The 27,087-nt window shown below is 44.9% G+C and overlaps 1 protein-coding gene across 7 annotated transcripts in view; it reads left to right on the top strand.

Annotated features, from left to right (window-relative positions):
• The window catches only part of kcnma1a (potassium large conductance calcium-activated channel, subfamily M, alpha member 1a), a gene marked incomplete at both ends in the record, with an annotated part of 195,553 nt that extends 176,381 nt beyond the window's left edge, over positions 1-19,172 (top strand). Inside the window, 10 exons of one of the 7 annotated variants that reach the window (XM_084459172.1) lie at positions 2,780-2,903; positions 3,460-3,684; positions 4,466-4,658; positions 8,222-8,335; positions 11,856-11,986; positions 13,946-14,140; positions 14,586-14,704; positions 14,884-15,108; positions 17,633-17,661; positions 19,024-19,172. In XM_084459172.1, the coding sequence (XP_084315298.1) occupies positions 2,780-2,903; positions 3,460-3,684; positions 4,466-4,658; positions 8,222-8,335; positions 11,856-11,986; positions 13,946-14,140; positions 14,586-14,704; positions 14,884-15,108; positions 17,633-17,661; positions 19,024-19,172 (1,504 nt within the window). Of the gene's footprint in view, positions 1-2,779; positions 2,963-3,434; positions 3,685-4,465; positions 4,659-8,221; positions 8,336-9,655; positions 9,740-11,855; positions 11,987-13,945; positions 14,141-14,585; positions 14,705-14,883; positions 15,122-17,632; positions 17,662-18,995 lie in introns of those variants that run through there. The other 6 variants (XM_084459173.1, XM_084459171.1, XM_084459177.1 and 3 more) reach the window with 6 other exon arrangements.
• Between the last annotated feature and the right edge of the window lie 7,915 nt (positions 19,173-27,087).

Genomic DNA, 27,087 nt, shown 5'->3' with positions numbered 1-27,087 from the left:
CCATTCAATGAACAGCTACTGTATAGGGAATGCGCAGTTCGCGTATACTGTAGCATATTATACAGTATGCACAGTTTCGCGCTATGTAGGCTATTATAAATAAGTATTATTCATTGGGGGAGCTTGGACTCGCTGGGGACTGATGGAGAGACGCATAGTCTACAGAGCCTCCCCAGACGCGCTCTGGCGTCCAAACAGCTACCGGTGGCACCCCGCAGTGTCCACAGAAGAATACCCCCCCAAAATGCTGTTCTTGTAGCCGTTACATCGATTTTTTTTCCTTTTGTGAAATGTAGGCTATACTATTCTTGTTAAAGTGCAAAGATAACATTTTGTTGTGTTATGTTATTGCCATATAGTAATTTTGTGAATAGTATGAATTGGACAACATTAAGCCTTGAGTTGTACAGTACAATCCTAAGACCGTATACCGTAAAAAACTATGTGTTCTTACGGTACGTCCATTGAACGGCTACTGGCCGATAAAGGTATATAGTGAGCCGCGGTGGTTCTAGTGTTAAATCAAAAAGTGACATTCTTCTTCTAAATATTCTCTCACGAACAACATGCCCGGCATTGCGATACCTTCGCCTCGCAACAATCACTGCTGCCATGATCAGCGGAAAGGCTGGCCATGACACACCCCTTGCGCTTAAATACCACCACATCTCTGAAAACGGAATGAATTTCACTTTAACTGCGTGAAGCAATTGGCGCTGATCTTTGTGAATTGGGCGGATTTTGCAATAATGTTCATTTGCATAGAAAGGGGAACATTCTCCGCCCACATTACCTAATTTAAACCGCGCAATCTTTGAAAAAGACGCATCACTGATACGTTTGACATGCGCAGTCAAATGTATCAATGACGCGTTGTTGTAGTCCGCGAACAGATTGCTCTGACCGCTCTGGGTAAGCGATGAAAAGTGGCTTGCTGATTAATCTAAAGATGGCGCGGTTCAATAGGGCTTCACTCTTTCGAGCAGTCAGTGAATGGAGTGACCCTATCCAGTTCTATTAATACATCCATGGTGCTACCACATTAGTTTACCTTTAAGAGAGGTTGCACATGCACACAAATTCAAAAAAAGCAACAGCTGTCACCACTCTAATCCCAATTGACACTCTGATCCTAGACATGGTCCGCTTCGGACAGCTCTATCACGAAAACTAAATGTTACAGCTTATATATTGACACTATAGGAATCATGAGAACTTGCAGAACATTTCTTTGTATAATATGTCTGTATAGCTTAAACATTCTAGGCATGGCGACAAGTTAGAAAAAGGGTAAAAAAGCAAAATTAGCAGCTCAAAAGTTAGTGCGGCACCATATGTTTCAATGGGGAGCGCAGTTACCGAACAAATCGTCATACCTCAAAAACGGTAAGTCACACAGCTTAGATACTTACATTGGACGAATCAGCACAGTTATGTGAACATTTTGATATAGTATAATGTGTGTGAGCTGTTAAAACTGTAGGAGTGCCAGTAGTTTACAAAATGTGTGAATATTTTCAAAGCAACTGCTGCCACCACTCTAAAAACATAGTTTCTGAACATTCCAAAAGCAGTTTCAAGCAGTTTCAATGGGACAAAAAATAGTTTTAAAAGTTACATTTCTAAAAAACTAAACAAAAAATATGAATGGATCCGTTAAAGAGCTAAACATTATGAACATTTTAAAGTTTGAATGAAGTTTCTAGTACAACTTATGTTCAAGTAGTTAAGGAGACAAAAACTGGGGAGAATAAGAAAGAAAGAAAGAAAGAAAGAAAGAAAGAAAGAAAGAAAGAAAGAAAGAAAGAAAGAAAGAAAGAAAGAAAAATAGTGGGAATATCACAAGTTGGGCTAGCTTCTGCAAGCTAGCCCACCTAATTATAGTATAATAGTATCGTGTGGAAGTGAACACGTAGCTACAGTACAAGGTCCAGTTATTATAGACAGCGTCTTAGTGAACATTTAGGGCTTTTCAGGGCGAGAAACCATAGTGACTCAGTTCGCTCAGCCAGAATGGTCCAACACGGTTTCATGTGCTCCTGTGGAAGGCTTTTAGAAGGACCCGAGATCCCGTCTTGTAGAATGAGTGCAGACACAGCACAGTCGGTGTTATCGGAGTGACGGGAGCTCTTTGGCGGTCAGTGTTCCGCCGGATCAAACTCTGCGGCCCGCTGCCCGGGATTAGCCCGCCGGCGTGTGACACGCCGCTGAAACATTAATGGCCATCATTTGGGAAAGCAAGATGTGACTGGGCAAATTCCTGAAATATTTAGAGAGCGGCTCTGTTAGAGCTTTTACTGCGCGGAGTGTGGCGTCACGGACCGACCGATGGTAAAAGCCGGTAATCGTCCCCGGGTTGTCATGGCACTCAGTCGGCTAGCCTGTCCTCCTCTGTCCATCCACCACCCCCCTTCCCCCTCTCCTCTCTCCTCTCCTCCCTCTCTCCACTTACCCTTCTCCTCTCCTCTCCCCTCTCCTCTCCTCCCATCTCCTCTCTTCCCTCTCTCTCTTCTCCTCTTCCCCCTCTCTCTACCCCCTCTCCCCCTCTCCTCCCCTCTCGTCCCTCCTCTCTTGTCCTCCCCCCCTCCCCTCTGTCTGCCCTGTGGGACTCAGTTCTCTGGCATCCAGGTCCGACCTGATGAAGCAGGCCAGGATGCACACGACCAACGATCCACCAGCACAGTTTACAGTTTCAACCGTCATTGTCAAATCCCCCGTGCGAAGTGTAAAGTAAAACGTTGTTCCTGACATGGATGCTTCTTAAACTCTCCCCCAGCAGACATGATCCCCTGCTCATCCCGGGAAACGAGCAGATCGAGAACATGGACATGAACGTGAAGAAGTACGATTCGACGGGGATGTTCCACTGGTGCCCGTCCAAAGACATCGAGAAGGTCATCCTGGTGAGGCTCTCCACCACACTCACCCAGGTTACCGTAGGAACCACACACACGCGCATACTGTACCAATAGTATGGTATGTGATAACTGACACCAGTAAAACATTTACATATGTTTAGTTACGTTAAAGATTGAGAACAGTATATTATTATATGTTATATGTATGTTACAGTTATATGTAATATTATATGCCCTAGAGCAAATATTTCCCTCACATATTGTTGTATTAAAACCCAACGGTAACTCATATGTGAATCTCCCTTACTGCCTCTCTGTTGTGACCAGGTGAGTTGTCTGGGTTTTTTATGTACCGTTCGAGGTTGGTTGTGGATTAGAATATAAAAGCACCAAGCATGGGTGTTGAAAGGACACTTCTGAACACTCTCCTCATTTAAAACCTGCATCTTAAGAATCCACACAGTAGATGGGTCTCCTACTGTGCGTTTGTCTCCTCTTTCCCTCCTCCTTCCCTCCCCCCGTCATATTCTCTCTGCCCCCCCTCCGTCTCTCCTTCTCTCACTCTGTCACTCTGACCCCCACTCCCCCCGTCCCCCTGCAGACACGGAGCGAGGCGTCCATGACGGTGCTGAGCGGTCATGTGGTGGTCTGTATATTTGGAGATGTCACGTCCGCTTTGGTGGGGCTGCGAAACTTGGTGATGCCTTTGAGAGCCAGCAACTTCCATTACCATGAGCTGAAGCCCATCGTGTTCGTGGGCTCGCTGGAGTACCTGCGCAGGGAGTGGGAGACCCTGCACAACTTCCCCAAGGTCTCCATCCTGCCCGTGAGTGACACAGCCCGCCAGGGAGGACTACGGCCTTTTGTGCCCAGTTGAATCACAAGCTGGTCCAATCAGAAACAAGCGATGGTCTTTTATACAGTAGAATCCATGGTGTTCTATCATATCAGAGCCCTCGGTTGATCTGTCCCTCCATGGCCACCGTCCATGGCCACCGAGCCCTCCATGTTCTCCTTTGATTCCAAGCATCACCATGTGTGTCAATGTGGAACCCAGCAGAGCTGTAGCTTCAGGTGTGAGATGCTGGCACGCCTGCCTGTCTGCTCAGCCTTAGAGCTTGTTAGGGCTGGCCTCCCTGCCTATCGGAGCGGATCTCCCCAACGCCGCCCTGCCTATCAGAGCGGACCCCCACCAACGCTGCCCTCAGAATGAGCCTGCCTTTTGCATCAGTCCAATCCTCAAACTCCCCAACGCCCAGTTAGATCAGCTGAATGTCATCGCTTTAAAACAAGAACAATCTACTTGTTAACTAATTTCCCAAAGCTACACTCACTTTGTTTCTCATTTGTTTTTCTGTCACCGTCTTCTCTCCCCCTCTCTCTCTCTCTCTCTCTCCCTCTCTCCCTCCCTCTCTCCCTCACTCTCTCCCACCCTCTCTCTCTCTCCCTCTCTCTCTCCATCTCTCTCTCTCCCTCTCTCTCTCCCCCTTTCTCCCTCTCTCTCTCCCTCTCTCTCTCCCTCTCTCTCTCTCCCCCTTTCTCCCCCTCTCTCTCTCTCCCTCTCTCTCTCTCTCTCTCTCTCTGTCTTTTCCCTCTCCCCTCTGAAGGGTACACCATTAAGTCGGGCAGATTTGAGGGCTGTCAATATCAACCTCTGCGACATGTGCGTGATCCTGTCGGCCAATCAGAACAATATTGACGACGCCTCCCTGCAGGATAAGGAATGCATCTTGGCGTCTCTCAACATCAAGTCTATGCAGTTTGATGACAGCATTGGGGTTTTGCAGGCTAACTCCCAAGGTAATGAGTGTGTGTGCGTGTGTGTGTGTGCGTGTGTGTGTGTGTGTGTGTGAATGTGTGTGTGTATTTGTGTATGTATGTGTGTGTGTGTGAAAGAAAGTTTGTTTTCGCCACAATATTACCGTGACTGTTTTTTCCTTGTCGTCGGTAACTGACAGTAAACCTCCTTCATAATACTTTTTAACAATGTAATCAACGTGATGGTGCCGGTCGACGCTGCTGTTCTCTGGCAGATTGGGAGGAACAGCTTGTTGATGTTTGTTGACATGTGGAAACTCGTAATCCCATCAGGCCTCATCATCGTTAGCCAGCCAGCGCGACTCCGGTAGCCAGACTAGCGTCATCTGCACCTCGTTACCGCCGTGCAAACGATCGGGCGTGACCTCGCCCCGCCGCCGCCGCCACGTCGTATCCCAACGACCGCACGGCGTTCACATCGCCAGACCGGTGTCCCAGGACGTCTGTTTTAAGTGCGAAGCACTATCTCGTGTTTTAGGGGGAACATCAGCGCCGTTACTCCTCCTGCTCGGAGTGAGTGATGAGCTGTCGATAGGACCGCCGCAGAAGAAGGAGAAAGTGTGGGGTCAGGGGTCAGTGGGGGCCCTGCTCTGGGGAGCAGTATTCACAGACAGACCTTCGATACGGAGGCCCCAGTACCCTCCACCCGCATCGCACCGCGCCTGTGATCAATGATTATGTCTTACTGCTCATCACCCCCCCCCCCCCCAGTATATGTGTATAGGAGCGCTGTATCATGCCCTATTGCTTTGGGGATGTGTTCCTCCCAGGCAGCGACCCTGCCTTTCAGGCGTCGGGTGTACTGTAAGCATCTGAAAGTGAGAAGGTGCAGATGAATAAGTAAACAGGGGTCTTCCTGTGGGAGAGACTCTCCCGGACGCCCTGGCGCGTAGTCGACCGCAGGGCTAAGCGGCGCCCCGGGGGCAAGGGGGGGCGGAGCCGGGGGACGGCGCTCTCCTCTATATCCCACCCCAGATCCTCCCTGCGCCAGTTAGGAAGATTCAAAGAAATACTCTACAAAATCAACAGCTTATACTACTGCTGTACTGCTGCTGTATTGCGCACTGTATACGTTTTTTCTAGTACTGGAAGACTAAAATATTCGATTTGATCTGCAGTCAAAACCCAGACAATACTGTATTTCCAGGAGCTTTCCCCGTTGTGTTGTCTAACTTTTGGCTGCCTGTAGCCCCAACTGATTTTGATACTTGTCTCCTTTTTATACAAACAGTCTCTTTCAGAAATATGTGAACGGCGGCTTTACTTTACACAGACAGATTCACTGCATGCTGAGCTTCTTGTTAACTGTGATACAGTAAGATGAGTGTTTTGCAGGCATATTCAATATTTGCTGTCACTCTCCAGAGGAGTGATATTTTTGGAGTGAGCATGCAGCCTGCGGTTGGAACAGGGTGTCAAACCACGGCCGGCCGAAGTTTCAATAATTGGCATAACAAGACTTTTGATTATTCAGGCTTCAGTTGAGCTTCTGCTTTCGGATGAGCGCTGAACTGTAGAGCAGGGCAGGAAGATCTCCTTTGTTCTGAAAACAGGCCTAGGAATCTTTTAGCAGAAAACGACCCCCCCCCCCCACACACACACACTCCCTCTCTCTTGAATTTGCAATCCTGTTAAAACTTTGTGACCTGAATATATTCCCACTGCATTGTTTTGTGGCTGTGAAACTCTAAGCTGGCGTTTTGCTTTAGTCAGCACTAAATGATGGATGTCAAAACACAGTCGATGCATTATGCATATAGCATTACTGATTTAAGTTGTTTACTTGTCACTTTGAGGAAATGCAAAAATGTGAAGTCATGTGAATTCGTACCTGTCACTTGCACTTGTATTTCATGGTAGCAAATCGTGCTATTTCCGATAAAAGGTTTTCAGGATCCTCTTCACCAATTTTATGGTAACAAAATGAACAACATATAAAATTTATATCCACCCCTTGATGGAAGACTGGGAATGTTAAATATATCTCAGCTGACCCCTGAAAGCACAATATCCATATGGCAATTTTTAGGCAGGTTTTTCCTTCCTCCCTCCTCCTCCTCCTCCTCCTCCTCCTCCCCCCTCTCCTCCTCTCCCCTCCCCTCCCATCCTCCCCCTCTTTCCTTTCTGTCCATCTGCAGTTGTGGAAAAAAAAAGCACTTGAACACCCCAAGCCCCCTGCTGAGTGGCAGCTTTCTAGAATACAGCTCTGTCAGGTGACCTCCTGAACACAGCTCTGTCAGGTCACCTCCTGAACACAGCTCTGTCAGGTCACTTCCTGAACACAGCTCTGTCAGGTGACCTCCTGAACACAGCTCTGTCAGGTGACCTCCTGAACACAGCTCTGTCAGGTCACCTCCTGAACACAGCTCTGTCAGGTGACCTCCTGAACACAGCTCTGTCAGGTGACCTCCTGAACACAGCTCTGTCAGGTCACTTCCTGAACACAGCTCTGTCAGGTGACCTCCTGAACACAGCTCTGTCAGGTGACCTCCTGAACACAGCTCTGTCAGGTCACCTCCTGAACACAACTCTGTCAGGTCACTTCCTGAACACAGCTCTGTCAGGTGACCTCCTGAACACAGCTCTGTCAGGTCACCTCCTGAACACAGCTCTGTCAGGTGACCTCCTGAACACAGCTCTGTCAGGTGACCTCCTGAACACAGCTCTGTCGGGTCACTTCCTGAACACAGCTCTGTCAGGTGACCTCCTGAACACAGCTCTGCCAGGTCACCTCCTGAACACAGCTCTGTCAGGTGACCTCCTGAACACAGCTCTGCAAGGTTACCTCCTGAACACAGCTCTGTCAGTTGACCTCCTGAACACAGCTCTGTCAGGTCACTTCCTGAACACAGCTCTGTCAGGTGACCTCCTGAACACAGCTCTGTCAGGTGACCTCCTGAACACAGCTCTGTCGGGTCACTTCCTGAACACAGCTCTGTCAGGTGACCTCCTGAACACAGCTCTGCCAGGTCACCTCCTGAACACAGCTCTGTCAGGTGACCTCCTGAACACAGCTCTGCCAGGTTACCTCCTGAACACAGCTCTGTCAGGTGACCTCCTGAACACGGGGGTATTAGTGTGGTTTGAGGTGCTAAGTGACCGTTTTATTTTGAATTATACCTTCAGTAACCTTATACTTGATCAAGTCTTATCAATTGCCAGGGATAAGCATTGACATTCGTTTATTATTGGCCAATCAGTGACGCCGACTCGGCCAATCAGTGGCGATGAGAGGTTCTCCCAGACTGAAGTGAAACAACAACAACCTAGCACCGCTTCGCCAAAGACAATTGTGATTGGCTTAAAGAAACAGCGTTGTTTTCCTACCATCCCCGAATGGTCGTGAGTCCAGCCAGACCTTTTTTCCAGCACTGCCATGGCGTAAACAAAGTGTGGAGACAGGCCTGGCTGTGTGAGACTAATCATCGGCCAGATTCCACTGTTAATGCTACGGCGTAACCTAATTGTCTTGGTTCCTCTGTGACTGTTTGTGTAGTCTGAACTGTTGCTCACGGTCGTCTCTGTCTCTTTGTGAACGCCTGCAGGTTTCACGCCTCCTGGAATGGACCGGTCATCTCCAGACAGCAGTCCAGTACATGGCCTGGTTAGACAGGCCTCCGTTACCACGGGCTCCAACATCCCCATCATCACAGAACTCGGTGAGACAGGACTCGGGCTCAACTCCACTCTCCTGGCCGCTCCAGAGCCACTGGTGTGCAGGGTTTGGCAAACTCCCATCTGAACACAGAGGACAGTTCGCCAAACTGTCTACATCTCTCAGCCTGGCTGACTCTAGCTGAAGCACTGATGACAGTCAGCCGGTTTGGGCTACGTTAGCTCCTTGTCTCTCTGCCTACGCTGATGTCAGCCTGTTTACCTAACCTCCTTTGCCTGGCTGGCCCTCCACTCACTCCTCACACAATACGTCCCACTAATGCACCGAGAGGACCCCAGCCGGATGGAGAGAGGGAGAGAAAAAGAGAGAAAGAGAGTGAGAGAGGGGTTAGTCAAAACCGCAACGGTTGCAAAATGGGCCCATTTATTAATAACAATGCCGAGGCTGTATTCCTCCGGGACGAGGGGACTCATGAAAGTTTCAGATCTCCGAGGGGCCGTCTAAAGCACCGGAGACCGGCCACTCTATCTCCCCTGACACAATTAGTGAGCAGCGGACCGTGGGACCTGCTAAGAGAGAGTCCAGAACCAGACCATAACTACTGTACCACCTACATCATGCTCCCATCGCAGCGCTGGCTGGCTGCACATGCGCTAGTACAGTAATCAACAACAACCAATTACACACAGCTGTACTGTAGCAGTTTGTTTGTACGCTGGTTGGATTTGGTGTTTAGTTTGGCGGCGATTAGTTCCACAGGGGTTTTGGATGATTTGAAATTTACGTGGATTCTACACAGATTCCCTCTCTGGCCTTAGTTCCAACAATTGTGTGGGGCTGGCGATGCGAACGGCGTGGCCTTCCTCCTCCTCCTCCTCCTCTCAAGGGAAAGGGTAGACAGACACAGGGCAGAGCGGAGCTCAGGTCTCTCTGGAACAATAGACTTTAATTGGAGTGTCGGCGTTATCGGTCTGCAGCGCCAAGGAGAGATTACAGCCACAGCAGGAGTGTAAAGCACAGGGCTCGTCTGAATTGCACGATCAGTTTTTGGAGAGCCACATCAAGCGGGGGTGTTTCTAGATAGAACATCGTTTGAAACCCTCCGTGTCTTTAAAGCTGTTGTAGGCTCTTCATGTTGCGGGGGTGGCAGGTCTTTGGCTTCACACCTTTTCACCACACTGTCAGCTCTGGTCTCTGGACCAGCAGCTGTATCAGGACCAGCCGTGGATACCTTTATCTCGAGGTCCTAATCCTTGCATTGACATGAGTAATCTCAGACAGAAGTGCCTTTCTTCCTCTCTTTGAAGCTGTTTCAGTAACAACGCCGTCTCTCCTCCTCTCCACACTGTCTCATCGCCATTAGCTAAACCCGGCAAAGTACTGCCTCTGGTTGCATTCAGTCAGGAAAAAAACAGTGGGACCAACATACAAATGATAACAGAGTTGGGTAAGCCGAGCCTCTGTCGTCTGCCCGGCCGCTCGCTGGCTCGCGCCCCCTCCCCCCCCCCCCCCCCCTCCTCCCCCCACGCCGCCCCCTGTCCTCCATCGCCTGCCTTGATGTACCCGGCTGCTCCCCGGCCTCTCCCGTCTCAACCCATTCCTGATTCTTCATTCTGGTTGAAATTGACTGTCTTGTTTTGGACTTTTTTTTAATGATTTTTCTTTTCTTTAGTGTTTGCGTGTTTTTTTCTCCCAGTTTTTTTTTTTTTTTTTACCCCGTTGCCTTCTGGGAGCTTCACCAGCCTTTGATCACGCTCTGTCTGTCCTTGTGGCTGTTTTCATCGCACACCCCCCTCCTCCTCCGGCCTGGCCCTTTGCATCACCCCCTCGTCTCCCTGACTGACGTTTCTGTTTCACAGTACACAGGAAGCCTGGGAAGAAATCACATTTCAAAACGAAAAACTCAAGATCAAACCTGCCTTTAATCTGTTTATTTTTGGGGGCCAAGTAGCGAAGCTGCGTAGGCCACCATTTTGTTTGTACCTTTTCTTATTATTATTTCTTCTGCCATGGGAGTCTATGGCAGCCCCTAGAACTGTATGGTAAAAAGTTGTGAAACTTGGCACGCTGATCGGGTCCAGTCCCATTTAGGCATGCAACTTTTGACCCGTATGTCCGATTTTCAATAACAAGGTACCATTGGAATCCTTGGCTCAAGCCGAGTTCAATGCACCCTGTGATGTCATTTTTCCGCCATATTGGATTTCCCATCATTTTGGATTTTGTGCACTTAAAATGTATCTCCTCCTATGAATTTTCACCAATCTGCACGAAACTCGGTAGACACAATCTCTAGACCAATGTCTAATAAAATCTCCGGTAGGGATTTAAATTTGGCTATTGTGTGTTTCACTTGTTGCCTTTGATGCACTGGTGGCACTTCCTGCTTGGCCCCCACATTTTTGCTTGCAGCTATATATTACATTATATAATACATTATGTATTATATATACATTATTTATTTATTTTTTACAGTATTTTCTTCTACTTCTTCTTTTCCTCCAGACCTAATCTGTGAAGCATAGATTTTGAAGGACTCAAACATAGACTTGTGTGATGCACTTTTCCAGTCGGATCTCAAACCCCGTAAATCACCATCCACTGGTGCCAGAAAGACAACCACATGCTCTTAAGCAAAATATGTTTAGGAGGAAATGGGTTCTTTACCAAATGCTTTAAAATAAGTTTTGTTTGATATTGTGTTCGTGTTCTTTTCTCTTTGTTGGTCAGGTCCCACATTAGAGACAACGTTCATTTCTCTTAGCTTTGTTATTTTATCTTTTATCATGTTTTAATGTCGGCAGATACCACATTCCTTCCATTCATGGGGACAGGTTGTAGATGTTCTTATCACAGAGGACTGATGTTCTCTGGTAAATGATTGGACTGTCAGGTGCAGGTAAAAGCTGTAGATGCTGATGTCAGCGGGTGATGATGTCACCTTGTCAGAGCTGAGATAGAGAAACATGCACGGTGCATGTGCATGACTGTCATAATATATGCACAATATCTTCTTTTATTTGATATTCTTAATATAAAAAATGACTTGTAGTGATTTAAAGTGATGTAGATTTAAATCATGACTCAACAGAGGTGAGCATTTCAATTAGAATTCTGTTTGTCACAGAGACCTAAATCAAAGAGGTCCTTCTACTGTAAATTATTTCCCCCAAACAATTCCAGTGCACCAAGCACACTTTGGGATAAAGATCTAGAACGTACAGTAGTGTTTTGAAACAGGTCTAATGCAGAGATGTTGTAGTAATTGAATAGAAGTACAAGCTGATAATTAATTACTGAATATACTGTGCATCTACTGTATGTTGCTAAATCTATTACGTTCAAACACCCCTCAATACCTATATACCTGAGACCTGTCAGTCTGTTGCTAAGGGTCACAAAGAAATTTTGGGTGGGGGGGGGGGGTAGCTAGATTTGCTGAGAATCCACTCGGCTCATTCTTACTTCTGGCTTTCTTTCTCAGGTGTCTCGGTGTGTGTTATGTGTGTTTGTGGTCTTCTGCCCTGGCGTTTGTCTCTGACTACGGTTGCGCTTCCCTCCAGTAAACGACTCCAACGTTCAGTTCCTGGACCAAGACGACGACGACGACCCGGACACAGAGCTGTACCTGACGCAGCCCTTCGCCTGCGGCACCGCCTTCGCCGTCAGCGTGCTGGACTCCCTCATGAGTGCAGTAAGTGTACCGCCACGCTGCCGCGTGTCTCACAGTACAAGGATTATACTGGAAGTCAAATGTCAAATTTCACATTCTGCTGGTTGCATTGTTATAGTGTGATTCAAAGGTAGTCCATAAAAATCTATTAACCTCCTTCCTATACTGGCTTTAGAGATGTTAGATGGTAATTGGACTGCACTTAGAGTGCTTTTATCCAAAGCGCTTTACAATGGCCTCTAATTCATCCATTCACACACCAATGGCGGTCGCTGGCGTGCAGTTTGCTAGCCTGCTCATTGGGAGCAATTTGGGGTTCGGTGTCTTGCCCAATGATGCCATTGGTGTCACTGAATCTCGTGGTGAACAGTTGCATCTTGTTGTAGATGAGGACAGGAAGTGAGGGTGGGGCTTAAAGGACTTTGAAGTGAGGGAATCGTGGGTGTGTAAGCTCATTGCCAGAAGAATACACACACAGTATATGTTTACTGGAAGACAAGCAGACAGCCATCTTCTCTTTCAGATTCTGTTTGCTACTCGGTTTGTTTAAGGATCCTGTCACCTGTGTGTTTAGAGGTAACTTTTGCAGCTCTGTAGTTCCATCAAAGCCAACGCACTCGTGGTGAAGTCGAGGGGAGGGAGGGGTTGTCATAGCCTCAGAGGCTGATCTCAAGCGTTATGAGGGGAGGGAGGGGTTGTCAGAGCCTCAGAGGCTGATCTCCAGCGTTATGAGTCGGTGGAAGGTGGTAAATGAAATCCCACGTTGATCAGGCAGACCCCGCCTCCTCCGCTGACATCAAAAGGGAAGTTACTGCCACTACTCTAGACTGTCACCAAATCCAACTCCAGGGCCTTGATAGATCTTTTAACGTGGTAAGTGCTGAAGTTTTACCTATAGTCATGACACATTTGAGATTTGACACACCAAGTTGGGCCGCGAGGTTCTCCCAAAAAAAACAAAAAAACAACAATGTTTGATCGCCAGACGACGTCGTCCCCGTTAGCGTGCTGGGGGGAGGAGATGAGAAGAGAGGGCTATTTTTCCTCCTCCGTCTTCATCTCCCTCTTCTACAAACACTGCCCTCCGCTTCACCCCTCCCCCCTCCCCCCCCCCCCCCCCCCCCCGGTGCGCTGATGGCTTAATTCCAGCTGCTCTCCCGGCGAGCGCGCCGAGGCCCGCGAGGCGCCAGGGGAGAGCAGGGCAGAGCGAGGGGGCGGCCGTCAGCGGCGGTCAGAGGGGAGGCGCGCTAATGGACAGGGCTCATCCATCATCAGGCCGGCCCGGGCCTGTCAGGAGCCCGGGGAAGGGGAGCTGCCAGTCAGGCCGGGCCGGCAGAGTGACACGGCCTGTCTCCGCAGCGGCAGGACCGGGGGGCTTCGGGAGCGACACGGTCCCCGACGCTCAGAACAGTCCAATAACAGGTTCACAGGGAACACATCATGCACCATACACATGAAGATGGGGAAAAGGTAGACGCCACGTTTTGTCTCTGTAGCTTCCTGTAGGATCTACTGGGTAACCTGAAACCACTATAGTATTAACATTACTACTCAGGTTTTTGTTTTTAGAATTATTATCATTATTAATATTATTATTAATATTATCATTGCCTTGCCTTGCCTTGCCTTGCCTTATTATTAATAGTATTATTAATATTATCATTATCATTATTATTATTACTATGAGAGTGAGGAAGGTACCTCAGACAGTGCTGGTTTTTACATTAGAACCACTCAAGCTTCATTCTTTGAGCAGCAAATCTTGCCACAGTGGCGGCACAGAACAAGAGAAAGCCCTCAGTAATTACTGTGGCCTCTCTCTTCCCCTCCCGGTCGGAGCTATGAGGAGCGACAGGCCAGGAGATCTAGATAACAGGAGCGCTGCCATCCCTCCTCCTCCTCCTCCTCCTCCTCCTCCTCCTCCTCCTCCCTCCTACTGACTATCCTGGAATCTGCTCCCCCCTCCTCTTATCCCCACAGACGTACTTCAACGATAACATCCTGACCCTGATCCGGACGCTGGTCACCGGGGGGGCCACCCCCGAGCTGGAGGCGCTGCTGGCCGAGGAGAACGCCCTGCGGGGGGGCTACAGCACGCCGCAGACCTTGGCCAACAGAGACCGCTGCCGCGTGGCCCAGCTGGCGCTCTACGACGGGCCCTTCGCTGACCTGGGGGTAAGCGGGGGGGGTGGGGGGGTTTGAGTCGACATGACGCAGGTTTGCGCTGCTCCCCCGGCGGTGTGCGTCCGTCCCGCCTCCTCCTCCTCGGCCGCACGGCGCCGCCTGGTCTGTTTGGAGAGCGCCGGCCACGGCGCCGGGGGAAGGGAGGAGAGAACAGTGAATCTGTGTGGGACCCGAGCACCACGTCCTTGTGTGGGATTTATCAAAGCTGCATTGATCCGGTTAATGTTACATTCGCTCGTTGTCACTGAGCGTCCAAAGCTGAAGCACAAGGTGTCATGAAATGAAGGAATGTTGCCGTTTATTGTCATTTGTAGAATCATTTTAAGTGTATTTTGACTCTGTTTATTACTGTCATGGTTTGCCATGGCCATTTTGTGACAAGTGACTTTCTAAATAAACACATCCTTACGTCGCTCTCTTCTGTGTCATTTTCCAGGATGGCGGCTGCTATGGGGACCTGTTCTGTAAAGCTCTGAAGACCTACAACATGTTGTGTTTCGGGATCTACAGATTAAGAGACGCTCACCTCACAGTACCGAGCCCATGCACTAAACGGTGAGGCGCTCTGTGCTTCTAACACGGTGACGTGTTTGACGTGAACAGACACACGATGCCACAACAGGCCAGTCAATATCTCATAGGCTCCTAACACTCCCTAAGACCCGTGCAGATGACTTGTACACAGATGTTGTTGGTTTGTCCCTGTGCTGACCACCCCGCTGTGCTGTGGGCAGGTACGTGATCACCAACCCGCCGTACGAGTTTGAGCTGGTGCCCACGGACCTGATCTTCTGCCTGATGCAGTTCGACCACAACGCGGGCCAATCCCGGGCTAGCCTGTCCCACTCGTCCCACTCGTCCCACTCCTCCAGCAAAAAGAGCTCATCCGTCCACTCCGTCCCCGCCGCCAACCGGCAGAGCCGCAGCAGCAAGGCCAGGGAGGCGCGCGACAAGCAGAAGTACGTACAGTAACAGTACACCTCCCGGGGGGGGGGGGGGGAGCCGGCGTCTGTGTTGGTGGAGCATGCCTGGCGTAGCCCCGGTCTGGGGATGGTTTGGGGTTGGTGTGAATTTGTAAGGGGTGTGTGTGTGTGTGTGTGTGTGTGTGTATGTGTCAGGGGTGTGTGTGTGTGTGTGTGTGTGTGTGTGTGTGTGAGAGAGAGAGAGAGAGAGAGAGAGAGAGAGAGAGTGTTATGGTGTGTTATAGGATATGAATGTGTGTAATACTCTGGTACTGTTGTACTATGGTAATGATATCTGTCATAGTAAATTGTATTGTGCATTTGTCTGGGTATGTGTTTATGTTTGAGACACTGTGCTCAGTGTCTATGTCATGTAATAGTGCATGTTTGCTACACTTCCATCTGCATGTTATCCATGCTCTGACATCACAGCTGTCATGGCCACCATTACATGACATCATTATAGTCAACTCACAGGAAAGACAAGATACGTAATACTTTACAGCAGAGTTTGGGTAAGATATTTCAACACTTAAAGTAGCATTATTAAACCATGCAAAGAAGCGTATTTATCCAGCTACAGTATACCTCTAGTTATAGACACATGTCCACATATGTCCACATGCATCCTCTCAAAGGCCAGGCAAGGCACGTTTATTTGTACAGCACATTCAACGTGCTTTACATGAGACATAAAAAGCATCAAGACAAAGTGCAAGAAACACATTATAAAAGGTCAAACTCAAACATACTTAGCTTTATGCAATTAGCCCATAGTTTTTCTAACTCATGTTTTTTATGAGTTATATGAGATATATTTGTGATATGTGTGCATATATAATGTAGCATGATCATTAATATAATGTAAATATATGAATATATTATGGGTTATTCTGTTTTTTCTGGATCTGACCATACTAACATCTTTGGTAAATTCATATGATAATTCATATGACCATTCCCCCTCAACAGTGCTGTCATGTGTTTGTTCATGGTGTATAATGTACTGGTTATCGCATGTCCACGTTCCTAGTCCATGATCTCAAATGCTTATTTTTCAGTTCTGTTTCAAATTCCGTGTGTTAAGAATTGAGATGCATTTTAAATGAACAGAGATCGAACGAGATCTCCATCATGGTCAAAGTAAAAGGAAAGCTACAGAGCGATTCCAACCCCCAGACCTTTAGCCCTAGTCTTTCTTTAACTTAAACTTTTAATTTGTGATTAATTCAGAAAAGCATGCAGATTTGTTACAAATTATCATATTGATTTCCATATTTTCCTACACAGCTGTAATATCTGTTTTAAAAAATTATATTCCGATTGAATGAAATAGTAATACAGTAGGACCCCTCGTATCCGAACCCAACGGGACCGAAGGTCGTTCGTATCTCTGAAATGTCCGGATGACTGAAACTTATGTTAAAATGCACCAAATTCAATAAGTGGTATATAGACTCATAATAGACCGATAAATACCCTACTTTGAAAATGCACAAAATTCAATTGATTGCAATCAAATAGGCAACTAAACTCATATAGCCTAGTCTATAATAGGCCTACAGTAGCCTATAATAAAATAAATGAATTTCCACTTGAGTGCATGCTTTGAACAAATATAGTAGCCTACTTTATTCTCAAATGAGGCCTGCGCTGCATCGATAGGCTACTGTATTCGCAGAACAAAAAAGTTTAGCCTAAAAACAACCCAACATTAGAATAATTAGAGCAAATGATAATCAAGAAATAAATAAATGAAATGACAGACAAGTTGTCTTAGGCTATCATAGCCTAAAAGAAAGTATCTAAAACAATCGATGTAGGCTAACGTGGCCTAGGCTGTAGTCTATTATCTAACAAATACAGTAGGCCTAGGCTAATCTACATGCTCACAACACGTCTGTGTTCCTGAAGTCCATTAACGGGGAACGAAAAATGACTCGATGCTCCTCTGCTTCAGGTTGCTGACGCGCTTTCTGGCTACCAAGGAATGCAGCTCTTGCAGGAGACTCGTTTGCGTTTTGCGTTCAACATTTTCCCTCTTTAGAGTAACAAAGAAATGAAACGTGACAGTAGGCTACAGCCTACAGGCAACATGTAGGTCTACATACAGTTCTGTTTTTATTCACAGTAGGATACAGTACATGTTTATTATGACAGATTTAAATTCAAGTAAAGTACTGTAATGAAAATCCCACCAGTAACCAGATAGCAGGCTCAAAAAAAAGAAAGTTTTTTAAGCCTGTCCGGTAGACCGGGAGGTTCGGATCTCTGAAGTTCGGATGAGTGGGGTCCTACTGTATTGCATATTCAGGTCAAACATTAATAATTGGACCTACAGTAAGTGGCAAGACAAATTTCATGTAAGGTTTTAGAGTTACGGCACAGTATATTTTGTATGAAATGCAGACCTTAGTATTATTGTACAGTACATGATACAGTCAGTTGAGTTGTTGTGTTTAAGACGTGTCATGTGTAGACTGTAACTCTTACAGTAGATTACTTACCTCTCTTCCTGAAGTGCATCAAGGATGAGTAGAGGGGGTCCAGGTATGCCAGCTAACCATTCTGCATGTCTTAGCAACCTTTATGTCATAACTCTGTCCTCTGTGGAGATGGTTATGAATTGGGGGGGGGGGGTTGTTTTATTTATTTCCCTTGTTAAATATAAATTAAGTCACGCCTCAGTTTCAGATTTGCTTTTGTGTGGAAATCAAACTGTCTGCTGCCCCCCCCCTCCTCGTCATGTTCAGGTCCATCCCCGCACTGCATGGGCTTGTGTTCTAGACCCTTCTCCCTGTGTTTCTTACCTCACTATCTTGGTTCCCTCCGAAAAACCTTCTTTATTTCTCTCTCCCTCAGACAGACCCTCGATTTTATGTAATTTATCTCTGTCATTTATCACGTTTCTTCATTTTACTTTAGACGGTTGGCATTGTGTGAGAGGTCTGAGTGTTTGCGCATCTTCTGTCCTTTTAAATGCAGTCGGATGACTGCATTCGAGTCGTCCGGTGTTCTGAGTACTACTTTTATGTAGGTTCCGTATTTCTACTGTATATCAACAGGAATCGAAGTGTCGCATGAAAAAATGGAACTGAATTTGAGTCCCCATAAATCATCAGCTCCTGTATATAGGTCAAGTTTGTTTCCCACCCTCTCATGTTGCCAAATCCCACAGTTCTTCATAAAACTTGTATCCTCCCTTCGCTATCTGTCACACTAGGAAAAGTCTAAATTGAAGGGGGAAGTGAGTGGTTACATTACCCAGTCTGTGGCCTGATAAGGTGGATTCAGGCGACATCACTACTGTAACTGTAGCATATCTCCAGCTAGACTAGGGGAACAGAGAGCGATGGCAGACATCTTGCTTCACCTCAGGCACAATTCTACACTTCAAACGTGCATGCTGTACCCCACCACCATGCAACCTGAAGCTTGCTGATACACACACACACACACACACACACACACACACACACACACACACACACACACACACACACACACACACACACCCAGGGATTATTAAAGTTCTTATCCTATTCTATCATACTCACACAGGTGTGCCCAGTATTACAAGGTTTAGGTTACAGCTACAACTCAAATGGCAATTATCCTACATCCAGGATGGTAATGTGGATGTTTTGAAGGGAGAGGAGTTTATAAACTTCTGACAGTTGCATGCAGTGTCCCATTGCCTCTTCGCTGAGAAGAACCCATTAGTCATGTTTCAGAGAATCCACATTTAATTAGTTTGAGTTACAAACATTTAATACAAAGAACAACATAGTCTCAGGAAATAGTTTGGGAGTAATTATTATAAATGCTACTGTATGTAAAACTGTTACTTAAACTATTTGATTTATTATTTAACAGTAACACAGATCTTTTCTCTTTTGTTTTCCTCATCAGAAAAGAAATGGTTTACAGATGAAGCAGAAAACGCTTACCCAAGGAACGCTCTGAAGCCCATGAGCACTCACATGGCCAACCAAATCAACCAATACAAGTCCACTAGCAGTCTGATTCCACCAATCAGAGAAGTTGAAGATGAATGCTGAAAACCAGGCCCCTTGATGACTTGTGATAAGTGTGGATGCTCTTTGGAAGGAGATGAGACCAGTGTGATGCTTTTGATGATTGTGCAGATGATGATTCATTTTTTCCTCACTGCTCCACAGATCAAGGGTTTGATATGAACATGGAAATGGGATGGGACCTCCTATGTGTATACCTTTAACATAACTTCCATGCTCTCGGACAAGGTTTTATTTATTAATGTATCCATAGAAATGTACATAATGACAATCATACAAAGGATTGTACAGTCCCCCCCCCCCCGCCTCCCCTCCTTAGCACTTTTTGAATTTATTTTAAGAGTTGAGAAAAAAAAAAGTACTTCCTGTAATTCTTTGCAATAGTTCACCTCTTCGTGTGACCAGACTCCATGGCTGGGGTAGCTGGTTCTTGGAGGGTGAGGGTTGCGGCAGTAAGCCGATCACATTCATCTCCCAAAGATCCACTCAAGATGCGTCATCTGGACCCGGCTGGGCCCAGCCATCTCGTCCGTCTCGTCTGATTATGTTCTCTTTGCACTAAAACTGACTGTGTTACATTCAGCGGTTCAACTTGAGTTGAATGAGTTCCCCTTAAACATCTCAGAAAAGTGTTGAGTTTAGTTAGTTTTTCTTGGTTATTTGCCGAAGGAGGAGCAGGCAGGCGTTGGAGGTGTTCTGTTCTGTTCTGTACTGATTTGATGTAGAAATGTCTGCTGTGTCACTGCTACTGTACATCAGACCAGCGACTGATCATCTGAATGAGTTTATTCCAGTCCTACAGAATGATATCATATTGTAAATCTGTTGTGTCTGGCAGTGTGGGTATACCCTGGCTGACAGAACGTAGTACACCTACATGTGTTCTGGTGATATCTCGTAGGGATCCTGATTGGCTGTGACTCTGTTTCAAGCTCCTATCGCATGGCTTGTGCCTGAGCCCTTCTATAACAACAAAACAGTTCAGTTGATCAACCTAGCCTGGACACATGGGAGGAACGGGCGTCCTGACCTGCTCAGTCCTCATGTGTTCAGCCAAGCGTTCGGTACGCGGGCCGTGCCTCGTGTGTCAGATGGCAGCAGTGTCCCCTCCACGAGAGCACGGGGTGAGTGGCTGGTGTAGAGGTCCTCTCTCCATCAACCTGTATGTATGTGATGGTGCAGGGAACATCATGGTGGACCAAGGCTCCAACATGAAAGCCCTGGTAGAGGAACCGTATCTGTCTAGAGTGTTGCGGATCAACTGGCAAACTATCTAAACACATCTCAATACTTACCACCTTAGTCTGGAAACTAGACTATGAAACCCATCGACTATGAAACCCAACTATGATTGAGTTGTATAAATGTGATCATCAGCTGTGTGCCCTAACTTTAGGACACATATATCAAAAAACATATTTGTTATAGTATCTACTGTAAATATGGCAACATTGGAATTGAAGACAAAAAAACATCATCTGAATGTCCTATCTGTTTGTAAATGTCTGGAAAAGAAAGGCCACGTATCGCAGAAAGTGGGCATCGACGGGTCTTTCCTTTGACCACAGCCACTGCCTGGCACAGGGTTGGCATGGAGGCAGAAAAGAGCTTGGATGTTCTCCGATGCCAATCCAGATGTCGTACGCCTCTAAACTCTCAGGAGTTCAGCTGTAGGACAAAGCTCAATCATAGTTGGGTACAAAACAAAACGACGGCCGCAGATAATGGTGAGGAGCGCTGGCTGGTTCCGCCGGCCCGGGTTCTTCACATTTATCTTGTCTGCTGTTGTGGTGTTTTTTTGTTGTTGTTTGTTTTGTTGCAAAAGTTGATGTTCAATTTGATCCAACAGCTACCATGACAGTGATGTAAGCTTGATAAGGAGAGGGCTTGGCCTTGCAGATGGTCCACTGGAAATTGAACGTCGCTACACAATGTATTGGATTTATACATATGAACATGTTTATTTTATATCCATAAGCATAATCATTTTGTACTTATTTTTATACACAAAGTAGTGACCTAGTAAGAAGTGCTATAGTTAGGGAATCCATTCACACAAATTCAATTGCATATCAGAGAATTTTATTGTCTGAATTTGTCGCCATCTCAATTCCTTTATCAAACCAAATTTTATTGATATTGTTTCAAACGTGTAAAAAAAAAAAACCTTTTCAACAAACATCACTCTGGATATGACGAATAGTCTTCTTTAGGCTGTAGTGTAGTAGTCTCTTGACTAACCCTAAGCTATAGTCTACTAACGTTGATGGATCTTTGTGGCCACTAATGAAATACTGTGTAACATGTTTCATCAGCTTTAAGGTTTATCACTGGTGAATAGTGGGTGTGAAGTTAGCGAGACCCAGAGAGAACAGATCTGCATTGTGTAAAGGCACCAAAGCCACTCCTTTACTTCTCGACAGTGATAGACCTTCATTATCAATGCTTGACCTAAATTAGGTCTCCTAGGAGGGGAAGACACTGAAAAATACTTGTGCATAATTATGAAGTATGCTGTAACACTGAACAACTGTCAACGCGAGAAAGACACTGAGAACATCCTTGGGGTGTTTGCAATGATCTAAAAGCCATGATATTTCACAGTAAAGACTGAAGAAAATGTATTAGGACAAGTCATTTTACGGGGGGAAAAAATAAAATTTATTGTGCTACATATGTTGTGTAAATTCAGCCCATTATATAGATCACATTTCTTTCTCAAGCAAACTGATCTGAGCTTTAATGTCTTGTCTATTGGGTGTGGTATGACTATACTGGAGCCCCATAGACATTGTCCTGAAGTGAACTTTTGAATTGTGATTACAGTGTTGTCACACTTTGTAGCAAGTAGTTTTATTTTGCAAAAAAATATGTGAGTAAAATGTATGTATAATTGGGATGTTAATGACATACTTGCTAGCCTGAAAAATAAGCAATTCATATTTGATACTGGCATTGACACATTATCCATAGAATTGACAAACTGATTGTTATGCTATTATGGGAAAAAAAAGAAACTTGTCTTTTGGAGTTCAAGAGCCTATTCTTGGATTATTACTACAAAGATAATACAATGACAAACGGAAAACACAGGAGTAATTTGATCTGGTTTATCAACCATCACAAAGATGGACATGTAGGGTAGCACCAATTCAGCAAGTTGTATTAAAGGAAAGAGCACCCTTAATTTAGTGTTCTTGTTAAATTGTTTTATATCAGGGTTTACATTCCATTTTATCAGCTCTTGTCATTTTATGTTACCATAATGCTATACATGGTGTGTTAAAAACTGTCACAACTGCTTATAATTTGTTTACAGAGTTCTATTTTTTATTCAGAAGTACTTAAATATTACATTACTCAAAAATCAGATGGTACTTATCACAACACTCAACAGACATATTAAGATAGTCCACATCCTATAAGACATTTCATTGTACAGAATGTTTTTCGTTCAGTACTTGTGCCCCAAATTGTGAAATTGATTTGATTGTGCAACTGATTTGAACTGGAAAGATTCATGCCATTGGACAAAGACCTCTTCTGAGAAGTTGAGGTTTTAAGAAAAAAAAAAAAAAAAAGCTAAAACAAAACTCTGCAATGTTAAGGTACTGCAGCATACCATATCATACGTTTGTATTATATATGTTTTAAGTCATTGCAATGTATGCCTCTAAAAGATTTAGAGTGTTTTGAAGTGCCATGAGAAGTTGTGTTCAACAACAACCATCCTTCAGTCATTCACCGGCTCATGCAGCGTCCAGCGCTCTCTCTCTACGCTAGTATGGCATCTTACACTGGCATGGAGAACATCCAAGCCATCAGTGCCTCCATGTCAGTAGAGTGCCAGGCAGTGCACCGAGGTCCAAAGGAAGACCCGCTTCGAGTCCCACTTTAGCGAGAAGTGGCACATAGGACAGTACAGGCTTAGTGAAAGATCCATTAGCGCAGGGGAAGCTCCTGCTGAGCCAGGCTCTGTGTGTGGGGATCTGGATGACTGAAAGATGGAGCCCACATGGACATGCTGTTTCAGGACTGTGACCACCTGTCTATGTCCTCAAGTGTTCTTGTACACTTAATTGAAGACTATGAAGCTTCATACATTAGTTTAACGGTATGTCGCATTATTTTTGTTAATCTATTTTCTTGCTGTAAAGAATGGATATAATAACTTATTTGCTGGAAACTGTACTAGATGTTATAGAATATATAATACTTTGGGTGGGGGGAGGGATTTAAGTCTTAACAAGCTGAAATTGCTTTTGGCAATGTTCCTGTTGATTTTGAGAAAAATGAAAACTTGCAATTGTTATGTTTTTTTGGCTGCTTGGTTCATGAAGAAATCAGGACATTGTTCTCTCTCTTTCGTCACATATCCCATTCTTTGGCACATCGTCACTGCAGGAAACAGGAGTTTGACATTAGCAGTCTTTTACTTTGGATTTGTTGAAGATACAGTATAGTAATGGATAAACGGATAATTTGATGGTGCTGAGTTGATCTACCTGACTCTGTCAAATATAATCTGCTGATAAATATACTGTCTTGTACAAAAAGTTTGTACATAAATTGTACATGGTTTCTTTTTGTATTTTCTCTAATTAAAATGGATGTATTTGTGTTCTAAAACAAGAACGTCTCCTTTGATTTTATTCAAACCCGATACCCATAATTTATTTATATAGATATTTATACAGACAATGTATGCAGGTACATATACAGTATACATATATATATATATATATATATATATATATATTCTATACTACGGTTACTGTACATATAGATGTGTACAGCCCCAGTTATTCCTCTTTTATGCTACTATCTATCTATCTATCTATCTATCTATCTATCTATCTATCTATCTATCTATCTATCTATCTATCTATCTATCTATCTATCTATCTATCTATCTATCTATCTATCTATCTATCTATCTATCTATCTATCTATCTATCTATCTATCTATCTATCTATCTATCTATCTATCTATCTATCTATCTATCTATCTATCTATCTATCTATCTATCTATCTATCTATCTATCTATCTATCTATCTATCTATCTATCTATCTATCTATCTATCTATCTATCTATCTATCTATCTATCTATCTATCTATCTATCTATCTATCTATCTATCTATCTATCTATCTATCTATCTATCTATCTATCTATCTATCTATCTATCTATCTATCTATCTATCTATCTATCTATCTATCTATCTATCTATCTATCTATCTATCTATCTATCTATCTATCTATCTATCTATCTATCTATCTATCTATCTATCTATCTATCTATCTATCTATCTATCTATCTATCTATCTATCTATCTATCTATCTATCTATCTATCTATCTATCTATCTATCTATCTATCTATCTATCTATCTATCTATCTATCTATCTATCTATCTATCTATCTATCTATCTATCTATCTATCTATCTATCTATCTATCTATCTATCTATCTATCTATCTATCTATCTATCTATCTATCTATCTATCTATCTATCTATCTATCTATCTATCTATCTATCTATCTATCTATCTATCTATCTATCTATCTATCTATCTATCTATCTATCTATCTATCTATCTATCTATCTATCTATCTATCTATCTATCTATCTATCTATCTATCTATCTATCTATCTATCTATCTATCTATCTATCTATCTATCTATCTATCTATCTATCTATCTATCTATCTATCTATCTATCTATCTATCTATCTATCTATCTATCTATCTATCTATCTATCTATCTATCTATCTATCTATCTATCTATCTATCTATCTATCTATCTATCTATCTATCTATCTATCTATCTATCTATCTATCTATCTATCTATCTATCTATCTATCTATCTATCTATCTATCTATCTATCTATCTATCTATCTATCTATCTATCTATCTATCTATCTATCTATCTATCTATCTATCTATCTATCTATCTATCTATCTATCTATCTATCTATCTATCTATCTATCTATCTATCTATCTATCTATCTATCTATCTATCTATCTATCTATCTATCTATCTATCTATCTATCTATCTATCTATCTATCTATCTATCTATCTATCTATCTATCTATCTATCTATCTATCTATCTATCTATCTATCTATCTATCTATCTATCTATCTATCTATCTTAGAGGGGGCTCAGGAGGAGTAAGACTCCGGGTAGAGAATGAATGATTATACACAATAGTGCCTTTCTACCTTAACGGACAAAGCCCTGTACAATGGCCTCTCATTCACCCATGCCAACAGCAGCAAGCTGCCATGCAAGGTGCTAGCCTGCTCATTGGGAGCAATTTGGGGTTCAGTGTCTTGCTCAAGGACATGTCATCGACATTTGGACAGGAAGAGCCGGGAATCGAACCGCCGAGCCTGCGCTCACTAGACGAACCGCTCTACCTCCTGAGACACAGCCGCCCCCACCTGATGATAAGCATCCATCCACCATGTGTCTGACCTTGACTCTACCCAGGGAGGGAGAAGATTAATGTCTGTTACCCCCCCCCCGCCCAACCCTACGGAGGGGTCGATGACCCTGCGCTCCGAATCAAGCCACCCCAATCCCCCCAATCCGTGGAGATGAAGCATCACCCTGGCATTAGTCTTGATTTAGCACTGGTGACATGCTATTACCTGCGCCATCACTTACTGCTGTCTGGCTGTCGATCAAGCAGATAGGTGGGAAAAGAACTCAAAATTCACTCAACCCTCACTGGCTCATGCTCAAACTGTAGTGTAAATCACCATGGCGATGGGAAAGCGGATCCTGTAGGGGCTGAGAAGATCATCCACGTGGCTGTGCCCTGGCGCCAGTCCTTCACTGCAGTGCTCTATGCCCTGCTAACCTCAGGACTGACATATTGTGCGTAGAAAAACAGAGACAATTTTTACCTCTGCCCCAGCGAATGCGCTAGCCGAGAGGTAATGTTTTTGGTGGCGTGTGTTTATTGGCTGGTTGGTTTATTGGTTGGTTGGTTTGTTAGCAGGATTACGCAAACACCACCAGACCGATTTTCATGAAACTTGGTGTAGGGGTGTATAGCAGCAGCACATTTTTGGAGTGGATCTGACCCGAGGAGGGCACCACGGAGCTGCCCAAACCACCCATTTACTTCCATGAATCTTTTGGACTTGGACTGTCAATGGGGGGGTCTTGAAACAGCCATATCTAGTCATAAGAAGGTCACGGAGACACGGACTGTGGGCTGGCATAAAGCTCTTGACCAAACAAACGCAACGATACCAAACATATGCTGCTCGCATGCGTGTGTGTGCGTGCACAGAGCCATGGAATGCATCTATGGGGGGAGGTCTAGTTCATGATGCTATTTGCAGCCTTGTGTGAGACAGGTTTTTTTTGCACCCTTGAAACATTCTGAACACCATTTTCTTGAGTGTTCTGGAAAGAAAATATCTCTTATCAGATTGCAGCCCTCTCCTCTCTTACGTGGTGTTTAGAGTTCAGTGGACGTCTGATGTCCTACTTGTCCCCCACGCCTCTCTGCTGGAGTGGGCAATTTCAACGGACGGAAGGACAAAGCACGACCCGCCTTGGCGTTTACCTCTATTTCGCTTTCCCTAGGGTTATCTCAAGTGGTGTACGCTGAAGATTCAACTCCCCTGCTCTCCCAACGCCTCCAACCCCACCGTCAAGACACAACAAGCAGCAGCTACGAGGGGAAAAGACGAGAGAGAGAGGGGGAGGGAGAGGGGGAGGGAGAAAGAGCGAGACAGAGATGAAGACAGAGCAGATGTTGGAAGGGCTGCTGATTTGTAGCCTGATAAGGGTGGCACACAGGCAGCTGGAATTGATGGCTTGTTAGTCAGGATGGGCTCCTCTGTGAGATGTTTTCAAAATGATTGATTTACAATAAAGTGGTGCCGGGTGTGTGCACGCAGGCAGAACT

Source organism: Borostomias antarcticus (assembly GCF_949987555.1).
Source record: "Borostomias antarcticus genome assembly, chromosome: 2".
Classification (NCBI taxonomy): Eukaryota; Metazoa; Chordata; class Actinopteri; order Stomiiformes; family Stomiidae; genus Borostomias; species Borostomias antarcticus.
This window is presented reverse-complemented; position numbering and strand designations above follow the sequence as displayed.